At 44.8% G+C, this 11934-nt stretch overlaps 1 protein-coding gene across 1 annotated transcript in view; it reads right to left on the reverse strand.

Annotated features, from left to right (window-relative positions):
* Positions 1–10327, reverse strand: part of RIPK4 (receptor-interacting serine-threonine kinase 4) — a gene marked incomplete at its 5' end in the record, with an annotated part of 14302 nt that extends 3975 nt beyond the window's left edge. The window contains 4 exons of the mRNA XM_010138090.1: positions 205–363; positions 1422–1471; positions 2283–2431; positions 10036–10327. Coding sequence (XP_010136392.1) covers positions 205–363; positions 1422–1471; positions 2283–2431; positions 10036–10327 — 650 coding nt within the window. The remainder of the gene's footprint in view (positions 1–204; positions 364–1421; positions 1472–2282; positions 2432–10035) is intronic.
* Positions 10328–11934: the final 1607 nt, after the last annotated feature.

Here is an 11934-nt window from a genome sequence, read left to right on the forward strand (position 1 = left end):
ACACCATCGTGGTCAGACTTGTCCCCAGATAATCCCTTCCTCCACAAATTAATAAGTGGCCTCCATCATTGTCTCTACCATACAATGTGCTCTATTTATTCTGTCACAGAGGTTCAGAGCATTTAGCCCAGGGATTAAGAGTCTTGAGCAATAACGTGACTCACAGAAGAATAAATGAGCAGCCAAGTTACAAGGAAATCTTACCTTGAAAGGTTGGCCTTTCACCAGGATCATCTTGCCAACATTTTTGCATCAGTTTGATCAAGTTATTACATGAATGAGGTCTGGATTTGGAAACAGCAGGTAGCTCTGGGCGGTGGCCTTTAACTACTTTTACCATAATATGTAAAATGTTGTTTTCCTCTGTAAAGCAAAAGCACACAAATTAAGATCTCCCAGCAAAGAGAACGGTTTCTTCTTTGTCTAAGAGCATTAACAGTGTATTAGGCTGAAACCGTTTTCATGCATTTTTTTCTAGATTTGGAGTGCTTTCTTTTATCAACAGGGAAAAAGAAGTTGGTCTTATTCTCCCACAATCTATTCACCAATGCAGTAACACCTACTCTCCACGTATTGGTTAAAACCAAGTGACAGGGAGTGACTGTGTTCTTTTTTCACCCATAGAAGACATAAAACCAAAGAAAAAACCTCAACAGTTCTTTGCTACTTCTCTTCAGATTTCCGTATCTGCTGTAAGAAAACTGAACCACAGCTTTTACTTAGACCAGGTATCTGAACTTTCCATCAAGGTGAAGGAATAACCCAAATCAAGCAGTGCGGTAAAGTGGCACTTGACTCCGCAGCCAGCCACTGGGCTAACTGGGATCTCTCACTTGGAGAAAAAGCAGTCGTAGACTCGAATCTGTTCAAACATGTTTGCTCTACCTAGGCTAGTCACACACACAGGAAAAGTCATGAAGAATAAATAGCTGCCTGTTGATTGGTACATTTACTACGGGGTGGAACGAGGCTTATTCTCACAGATGATAGCTTTTTTTTTTTTAAAATGAATCTGTACCCACAATCCACAAATAAACTGCAGAACCTCTCCACGGAGAAGCAGTTTCTGAAAACAGCTCAGCTCCTGCCCGTCGGCTTTGCTCTGCGCCGTCCCTCACTGGCCACAGACGCGTCAGAAGTCTGCCCAGACCACGCGCGGACCGGAGCTACACAGCTAACTCCAGCAGAAGCAAAAAGGCACAGACTAGGGCCCCCTGCGGCTGCGGGGGTTCTGCTTTTACAACACAGGACAACGGAGCACTTACTCAGAATGTGACATCTTTAAAGCGTCTACTGCGCAACAACACTGTAGGAATTTACAGGACATGCATGTAATCTGGGGCTGGTGTGGGCAGGAAGCATGATTCTCAACGGCAGAAAGGAAAAAAATTCCAACACAACCAACAACACCTCAAACTTACCTGCAAAAGGCTTCTTCTGCGTAAGAACTCCCCAAACCACGATGGCAAAACTACAAATAAATGAAACAAAAATCTTTTTAATGAAAGCTTTAAAAAAAAAAAACCAAACAGAAAACCCAAAAAACTCTCAGAACCGTGATTTATTTTCCTAAGTTCCTTTTCCTTGTCCTTTTCTTCTGCATCTAATTCATCTAATGAACACACACAACAAGATGCAACCAAGATCCATGATTTGAAAATCTAGTTTTTGCAGGGAGGAACCCAAGGCAGTGAACATAAGGACTTTCTGGAGGCTGCTGAGTTCTCGGTAACATTTACCAACTACTCCACACCAACACTGACAAAAGTAGAAAGCAGCAAAGCGTTACTGTGGATTTTATTTAATAATTCTATCCTGCAAGATGACTTTAAAGAAATACATGCCATTTAGAACGTGACATCTCCTTTAATCTACAGCTGTAATTTCCTTTTCCTATTAACCTTGCCATGAAAGAACCACCAAAGACCCAGTGACAAAGTCCACTGAAGATAAGTAAGAATTTTGTCACAGACCCCAAAGTAGGTCAGGATGTACCTTTTGACGGGTAAATTAAAGGTGGGCAGAGTGCCTCCCGTGCCAGTTACTAATAAATAAGCGCTGCTTGGAATGATAATGCTCAAGGCCCAGGATCGGCTGCAGCTTGTTAAAAGTCCTCTGCCCTATAAAGACTCCGCAAGAAGCAAAGCAAACACGACCCTTCGCGAGATGAGGTTCCCACTAGGTTCAGGGGTTTCACACTCAGTTAGGTTTTACAACCACAAAGAAGGCTCCTTTTACAGTACTTCTTAAAGTGCTTTTAAGTGTTTGCACAGTTAACTGACCTGTACACATCGTGCTTGGTGTCAAAACACCTGTTTTTCTCTTTGATGCGCTCTGGAGGAAGGTACGCAATTGTGCCACACAAGCCATCCATGCTGATGTCATGGGAATGGGACAAGCCATTGCACTTTGCAAGTCCGAAGTCAGAAATCTGCAAAAAATGGAGGAGGAAGAGGGGAAGCGAAGCGCATGCTGCCGTTAGACTTCAGAGGTGTTAAATAAAAATTTTCTGTAGAGAAGAACAGATATAACAAATAGAAATAGAAATATTCAGAAATACTACACTAAGAAAACGCCTCTGGAAGCATTACGCTGTGGTAGGCTTTCCTCCACGGTTTAGCAAAAAAAAAAAAAAGGGAAGCAGTTTTTTGCAAGCAGCAGCACGTTAGCCCGTTACAGAGCAAACCACAGTCACGACAATTTATTGTAACTTAAAATTACTCAGATTCATCTAGCGCAAACTACTTTAATGTGAGTATTGGTCCCGCTGCCCCCTTTTCCCTGTGTAACCTCGTGCTGTACACTATGCTTCGGCGTTCTGAGCACCTGTTTTTCAGACCATGAGCTCTCCAGGGCGTGCAAGAGAATTGCTCTTTCAGATACTGCTGTTGCACTGACGATGCTAACAAGGACTAAGCCCAACACCAAAGGCACCAAGTGTTAAAAAAAGCAAACCAAAACACGCACGCATCAAAAACCCACACAGGGAATTCTTTCTGGCAACTAGGAGATGTGGCAAGTTGGTGCAGTGACGCAGTGAACACAGCTGAAATGTCAAAACAAGTGACAGCAAGTCTGCAAGAAGGAGAACACACCTCCACCTTAATTTGAAGTGTCAAACAAATATGCATTCACTTGCCCTCAGAGGCATACCGAGCACTGAACAAACAGATAAGTAAGACAAAGGAAATTCCTTGCTTATTTCCCACTGGTCAAAAAAGTCTATTATGCTAAGTAGAAATTTCAAGAAAAGGCAAGACTTTTTGGACCGCTCAGCCCACTAATTTTTCTTTCCATGTTACACAAGATTCTCCCTGCCCTTCCTCCCTTGCCCCTGACTTAGACATTCTTTTTTCTAATAAATACTCAGGTTTTTCCATGACTCATTCCCCTTTTGATCTTCACAGCTTCTCCTTTGAAAAGTTCTCCCTCAAACAACAAGCATAATTTAAAAGAGGCTTTTTTTTTTTTTTTTGGTAAATAGGCTCCAACTTTACACTTTCAGAAGTTTCTGTCTAAAGATACCACAAAGCAAGCTGTAACGTGCACCCATTACTGGAAAGGGAGAAGACTGCTGCCAGCTTCAGCCTCTTGGAGAAACACAGACATCGTTCTTCAAATGCTAGGTATCTCCCTTTGCCGTAAAACAAACAAAGCAACCCACACTGCATCGGGAAGAACAACTTCCAGGGACAGAGAGCTCAACAGAGGCATTCTGAGGAGCTGTAGAAGTCCTGCACCCTACCACACAGGTATATCCCAGCTGTTGTCCATCTGTATCTTAAATCTGTAGGGTAATGTGGGGAGAACTTGAGAAGAAAAAAAGAGGTGGGGGAGGGAAAAAAAGTCAACTAGTAGCATAGCTTTTCATGCTTGTAAGGCTACGTTCTCGGAGAATTACTGGCCACCTCAGCAAGCCAAGCACTGGAGTCTAGGAAGGCAGTAAGTAGTCAAGAAACCCAGGTTCTCAAGCCAGCGTACCCTGGGAAGAGCCGAATCGGCCGCCTCAGGAAGTGCTGCATGTGTTTGGGGCACTTAGTGCTCCACAGGAGAACAAAAGCACAACCCCAACATCACACAAGCCCGTGACAGGCTAATAGGCGAACCAAGTGCTGCAAGTCTGAACAGATCCGACTCGGTGAAGTGCTGCTATCCTTTGATTAATGTGAGGCAGAGGCTTGTATACACCTCAATAAATCCGTATGTGATGCAGGCATAATTAAAGTAATAACCTTTCCTCTTTGTCTAAACAATACCGGGTTTCCTTCTGTGTAAGTTAAGAAATAAAGATTAAATACAGACAGCACAATGACACTCCTGCGTTAAGAGCCACCAGCTATGCTGCATGAATCTAGGCTAGGGGCTACGACGGGAGGCTAAGTACGTTAGATCGAAATGGTCTGTCTACAGAACAGTCTCAGCCTACAAACCAAGAAAAAGCTAGGGTACGTGGTATGCCCTCCTCCCAGGCTAGCAAGAGCTTGACTTTGTGAACCTGCCCCTACCTACTGTGAAGGACTAGCTTTTACATCAAACAACAGGAAATTCATCTGTAGAGTTGAGCTTCAATCATACCGAATTCTGCAGAAAGCACTGGAAATGGAATAATTCTTATCTTAGAGGCTGCAACAAAATAGTAAGATTTTGCAGACAGCTTTTGTGGCTTTTATTAGTTCCTTTAGGGTGAATTTTTCAAGCTGCATGGTATGTTAGTCATGCAGTTTCTTTAAACATCAGTGGGAACCGTGCAGTGGGTGGAAGACACAGCCATTTAACTTACCTATTTTGCCTTTAACTTGCTTGCCAGGTACCTAGTTCTGCAACACCAGGCTGGTGAAGATAGTGAAAGGGGAGTGCCCCTCCCCACTCTTCCTGTACATCCCCGCTAGCCCTTGCATCCCACCCTGGGATCTGCCCTGCCCCACAATCCGACAGAACCCGTAATCTCACTCCTCACATCAGTGATTTCAGGTGGATCCCACCATGCTTCAAAAGCATGCCTAATATCAGCAGAGTTAAGAGGAGACACGGAGGCGACAGCCTGCTTCATGCAAAACGCGGTGAAGAGGTAGGAAGAAGAGAAAAAACATTGGCCAAAGCCCACGCAGACAGTGTGATTGTTCATGTTCAGACAGCTCGCTCGGTCTGCATGAGAACAAACACGTGAGCAGCGGCTGGGGAAAGGAGCTCTACGTACTCTCCGACCTGCTTCCCAGCCACGCTTCCCGAGAGCACACTGTGCGCACAGGCCCTTCTCTGCTTCTCTCAGCTTTGTCATTTGTGGATGTTTCCATTCCAGTTTGCAAAAAAAAAAAAAAAAAAAAAAAAAAAAAAAAAAAAAAAAAAAAAAAAAAAAAAAAAATAAAAAACACCCCAAACAAAACCAAAAAACACCACTCACTTGCTTTTTAGGGTTTTGTTTGTTTTGGTTTTGTTTTAGAACTAGTAGATCTGCTCACATAAGTACAATGGTTCCTAAAGTCAGCTATTCCCAAACGCTGCAGGATCTAGCTCGCAGTAACAAAATTAGAGCTCAGAAAGTGCTTTCACTGACGAATCCTGACAGGCCACCCTGAACTGTGCACTTCGCTTCTGACGTAATTTTTCTGCAAATAAGACTCAAGAATCCACTGCAACGGACTCTGCGACAGAGTTTACCAAAAGGTTTTCGTCATCAAATAGGAAATAAAGCCATCAGATTAATTTTTAATCACTGCTGGCATATCCAGTATTTGCTTCTGTCCAAAGTCTTTGTGAACTTGGATATTGAGAATGCCACCACGTTTGTCTGTGGGGTTTCTGGCTGTCTGAGGGGGCAGGAGGGCAGCGTGTCAGCCTTGTTTGCTCGTTTTCCTGGGGGTAGGGGAGAAAGGCTAGTTGTTTCAATTTTGTTTTTTAAGAAATATCAGAAATGTTAAGAGACTTACACACGAGTCACAGATGCGGACTACTGAAAATTAGGAATAAAAATTAATTCCAAGTGTAGATACAACCAGCATCTGCACTTCAAACATCTTTATTTCAGTTAGCTTGAAGAAGTCTTTCTGGAAAAGACTCTATTTCCATCCTTTTCCAACCTGCCCTGAAAACTTAACTCCTCCAAATGTTTTTCAGGTGTGATGTTTGTCACGGTCTCTTTGGAAGGAGCAGAAACCAAAGGCATGGTCGAACATGACTGCATTCCCACAACAAGGATGGTGGTCTTCCCGCCGCCGTGCCACCACAGTCAGATCAGTTAGAGAACTGATCAGGGTGAGCACCAGCTTCACTGGTTGGGATGGAAGAGCCACGTCACAGCAGCCCTGCGTAGAAACCTTGGATCAGGAGGTGCGGGGAAGAGAGAGAAGGGACACCAAAAGCAACAGGGCCTTTTCTCATTTCTAATAACAGGAAAGAACTTGCAGCTGATTCAAGAAAAAAAAAAGTGGTCTTGTTAACTAGATCAGCTAGTCTAATAAAGAGACAACTGCTCTTTACCAGCCTGGCCTCTGGGCATTGCTTTGACCTACAGTCAACAACCTACATTAAGAAGCTTTCTGATAAACAAATCTGCTGTCTGACTAGGGTTCTTCTAACTCCACACTCAGAAATTTTGCAGCCACTTCTTCAGCAGAGGCAAAGAAAGGCGAGGACCACACAGGCAACATATCCACGTCTAGTAAGACCTTTAGCGCAGCACAGCAGCAAACTTCACTCTTCACACTGGTTTAAACCAGGGCCCTGGGGGGAGAAATATAAAAGCAACTACATTGAGCTTAAAGCAGTGCACAGTTGAGACCAGCTCATCCCACTTAGAGTTCTTTCTTTAAAAATAAAATCTGAGAGATGAAAAATAACTGGTGGGATTTGCCTTTCTGTCTGTGTACACCCACACATACATACATGAGCATGTGCATGTATATGTGTGTGTGTGTGTATATAAAAATAGATAAATGACAAGCTGAGGAGCTGCAAAGAACACGCTGGATAGTAAGAGAAACAAGATCTTACTAATAATGCCCTTGCCTACAAGTATTAAGATGCCGGTTGACTTCATTTGAAATACCTGAACAAAAAGTAACACTCTCAGCCATGAGACAGTGAAGGTAAGAAACCTGGGAAAGAGCAATAGAGAGCACACGCGGGCATGGTAGCTGGCAACAAGTTAGGGTACGAGATTACTGCGGGGGGGGTGTACGGGTGTGTGTATTCGACTGAGGGCCCTGGAGAGAGATCACAGGGGAGCAGGGAACAAGCAAACTCACAGCCCACGAGGGCAGCACTGGAACGCGGCATTGCTTCCCCAGCACCAGTGACTGCCACATCACAGGGAGCTCAGGGGAGACACGCAGAATGTGCATGGAGGGCACGAGAGCTGAAGTACAAGCTCCTAAGATGTAGTCCAGTTAAGCAAAAACTAGGTGTTAGACAGCCTGTAAGTGTTGGAAGGCTGCATATGTGGAACACTGGGCAGGGAGAACCTTGCTGGTACAAACAGAAGTAACAGGTCCTTAAGACACAAAGGAAAAAAAAGTAATCTGATCAGGGCAAGGGAAAGCTGCCTGCGTATGGAATAATCCTCCCAAGGAAACTGCACTGCTTAAGGCAACCAAGATGGAGCAGGACGTGGTAGGGAAGGGAGCTCCCAGCTGAGGCTCCTGTCAGCGCTGAGCTCCACTGCCACTCACAGGGGAGGAGGCATTCACGCATGCATCCATCCTCCGAGAAACAGCGAAGCCTTACCTTGTGTTGTACACATTATATATGTATATTTAAAATCACCAAGGAATCCCCCAACGCGTCTTTGAAAAAAGTTAAAATCTGTCTCTACCCCTGCACAGTGCTCATGCTAAAGCCATCCTCTTCATTATCCTCTCCAGAATAAAATCCAGCACGCACTTATGTAATCCACAGGAGACAGCTTTATGATACGGAGGCACCCACTTGATGATAAGTTCTGTACCACACTCCTGTGTTAGTCATCACCCTCACTCGGGGTTTTTACAGCAAGCACTGTGCTCCTAAGAGAAGGGCGTGTTTCCATTTAACTAGCAACACGGCACAGAGGCATTTCTCAGGTGCTCCACTGGAAGACTGTCTGTTTCCTGGCTCAAGGGCAAGCAGTTTATAAAAGCAGTCCTTTCCACCACTAAACTCTTCTTTGGCAGTCTGCAACATCTCTTCACTCACCTTAAGATTCTATTAGGGACAGGTCACCTGCTAAATCAACGTGTAAGAAGTAAAAACACTTCACTCATCAGGTCCATCAGCCTTTCAGCAAGAAAATGCATATTAAGTCAAGCTGCAGGGTCTGAAATTTAATTACAAGTTTCACATCACACAAAAGGAAGGTTTGGGGCCACATTTTTAAAGTGAAGGTGCCTCCGAATACGTACATCTCATATCTCTTATTTTGCACATAGGCTCCTCTGTCTGATTTGCTGCTTGGAGGCGTTTCCAAGACTCCTGCAGACGTAAAAGACTGCTGGCTGCAAGAAGGTTTGGTTTAGGCCATTCTTTTCTGAACTTAATGGAAAGGTTCTAAAGACCTTAATGAGCTTCACATACAGAGGAAGCAGCAAGAGTTTAGGGATGTCAGCAATGACCTCACCAGAAACTTTTTTTTTTTTTTTTTTTTTTTTTTTTTTTTTTTTTTTTTTCACACTTTGCCCCCTTGTGTTACATCACCATCCAGATATAGGCTGTACAGCAGGTAGAATATCAGGCAGTATTTCAACCTCCTGAACGGTGAGAAAAACACAGCCTTTAGATCTTGGCTCATGGATGAGTCAAGAGTTAGGAATTTAAGAAGTTATGCAAGCAAGCACAAACTTCAGGTAAATAAATACTTAGCTAAGGCCTCTCAGCGCCGATGTGTGAGAATATCTTTCAACACTTCAGATCCTGATACTCTCATCGTAATACAATAGACCACCTGTAGATGCCTCTTACCACAGCAAGAAAATCCTTCTAAGAAGTAAACCATTAAGAGGCATAGAAAAAAAGTGGAGACTGGCACATCTGTGATTTCATTAGAGGCACACACCTCTTAGGGCTCCAACCCTCTCATGACATCAAGAGAGATATTTTCATGTAATGAAAACTTCATTTTTAGAATGATACAGCAAGACCAAAACCATTCAGCCAGCTTGAGGGAGACAGGAAAACAGGGAGCAGATGGATGATGGCACTGATAAAAATATTTGACTACTTGACCTGAATTTTATCAGCTAGCCAGCCTGATCAATCCTGCAGTTACAAGGTTAAGAGTTTGGCCACTGATTTAAAAAAAAAAAACAAACAAACCCCACATCGGGAAAAATATGTATTTCAGTCTCTTTCCTTTCCAAAAGGAAGGATCAGAAAGCAAGTACAACCTCCTTAGTTCAGCTGTCAAAACAAAACCTCCAACAGAGAAGGCCAGCAGGTTTGCTAGCTTACTCTGGAAATGTATAATGAAAAGAATTTTGTGCTGATAACAGGGACAAATATTCCCTTAAGTGACCTCTGGTATGCATAAGCAGTCAGGACAGAAATACTTCTTCATGGTATATGCTCTGAGCAAATGAAAGAAGAAAATGAGTTTCCTCTGGGAAGGCTTCTCTGGACTCCAGCTGTAAACGAGATTTGGGTATTTAATGGAACATACAAAGCCACAAGGAACTAGACAAAACAAGGTTACCACTGGGAGCGGTGGAAGTGGCATAGGTGATTCAGAGGTTCACACTGCTTTTCCCTCCCTGTTCTCACCCGCTTCTCGACCCTGCCGCAAGAAAAATTTATAGCAGGACCCATCAGGTCTCCAGAGTTCTCTACCCTAGCGCCCTTCTAAAATTTCAGGAGAGTTTTCACAAGCTCCCTAACTCGAACTCTTTTTATGTATCAAAGTGATGCAAAAATCAGGTAGGCAAGCTGGAGGACTGGAGGGGTTGGGTTGGTGGCCATTTTCCTAATTCAAAAGGAATGCTGCTGGTTTCTCTCAGACCTCCGGGTTTGGCAGGAGCCGCGCAAGAATATCCAGAGGTGAGTCCCTGGCACAGAGTACCCACTGCGTACCTTGACATGGTAGTGGGCATCAAGCAGGATGTTTGCAGGCTTGAGGTCCAGGTGGAGGAGCGGAGGGGACATGCAGTGCAGGAAATTCATCCCCACAGCTGTCTCGTGGATGATGCGGAAGCGCAATTCCCAGGGCAGAGGTTCGGAAGCCAAGAGCTTTTCCAGAGACCCCGTTTCCATGTATTCCATGACCAAGCCAACTGGCTCTTTACAGATGCCATAAACAGGAAGGATGTAGCGGAACTTTGCCATTTCCATCTTCCTGGCTTCTTCCAGTAACTCCATGCGCTCCCTGGGTAGAAGAGAACAGATGGTGAAGGACGGAGTAGCTGTTTCTCCCCTGCTGCCCACCCCACCCCAAACACGCACAAAACATTTCTTATGAAACCGAACACTACATTTCATGACCATCACTTGGTGGAACGACGCTGCCTCTCACCAGCCGGTACTCCAGGTGTATTTCCACATTTATTAACTTTGTTTCATGCTTCTAATGGTAGACAGCTCATACCTGCTGAATCACAGGCAGGCTGTACCCTTAAACAGTTCCAATATCCCTAGTATAAAGCCCATCTCCCCGCTTTGACGCTTACGCTGCGCTGTTAAGAACGAGGATGATGCATATAGTGCCCAGATTTACCCCTGCTGTAACTCCTTGGGCTAAAGTCATTAACTTTTTGTGAGTCATAAGACCGCGTTAATCGGGAGAGAGGAGGGACAGCACTGCTTTAGCTGTGCTGCTGGTGCAGGCGGCCAGCACGCTGGCACAGGTCTTGGGAAAGGAGTCCCCGGGACCCACCGTTTAAGGGAGCAGACAGCCTGCCGTACAGCTGGGGGAACACGCGAAAGCCTCCCTGTCCTCCCAGATTTGGCAACTCCAGTGTTACGCTCAGTCAGCTCCAGCGGATGCTGAAATCTCCCGGCATGCCCTTGTCAGTGATGTAACAGGCCCAGCTCCTGCCCCGGTAATGAGCACGCCCAGGCTGTTTACCAGGCACTTTAGCCTGACCCTGCAGAGCCCCAAGTGTTACTCAGTCCAAGCCACGGTCTCACAGATCAAGACCCTTTATCGCCATGCCCTCCTTCTGCACCTCACACACAGCTTTCAGGCTGCAACAGCCCATGAGGACCCGCTGGGCACTGAGTTGGAAAGAGGAAACAAGGGTATCCTCTCCAGCCCAGCTGCATCCTCAGACAGGAGCTGCCACACATGATGGGTGAAATAACCTTCAGTCTGTCAAAAACTACGGACAATGGGCAATACCCAGAGCAGTTCTGGGCCAGGAGTATTGACACATCACTGTTGCTGCCACCCACCAATTCACAAAGGACGACACAGGGAGGTCAGATAAGTAATATTTCCTGAACAAACCTTCTCTTATTACACAACAGCTCTTGTGATGTACCCAAGATGAAGGTGTGTACACTATTTAATGGAGAACAGTACCTGAAGTAATAAGACAACATTTTAAACACATGCCTGGTAAACAGAGAGTCCTACTATAAAAGACAAAAAAATCGTTGCTTTGACACTCTGCCATCCCAGGCAGGGATTTTGAGATGACCAGCTCTCCTGGAAGGTGTCAGAGTTTAAATATAAAGCTCAGCAAGCACATTCACATCAGCTGCAACAAGTGATCAGAAGAAAGATGCTCGTACCCTCTGCAAAGCAGAAAGCTCTGTCACCTGCCCCTTCTGCCAGTCCTCAAGAACTAGAAAACTTGGTGACTGATCCTGACCCAGCTGCAGTTTGTGCCCAGTGCCACTAACAAGTGATGCCAGTTACCACTGGCTGCCTCTGCCATGGCAAAGCTGTTGGCTCAAACTTGGGGTTTTTTTGTTTGTTTGTTTTTTAAAAAAGGCCAGCTGGAAGCACTCCTCTTTTCTAAAAAGAGAAAT

This window comes from Buceros rhinoceros, unplaced genomic scaffold (genome assembly GCF_000710305.1).
Source record: "Buceros rhinoceros silvestris isolate BGI_N320 unplaced genomic scaffold, ASM71030v1 scaffold18636, whole genome shotgun sequence".
In the NCBI taxonomy this organism is placed as follows: Eukaryota; Metazoa; Chordata; class Aves; order Bucerotiformes; family Bucerotidae; genus Buceros; species Buceros rhinoceros.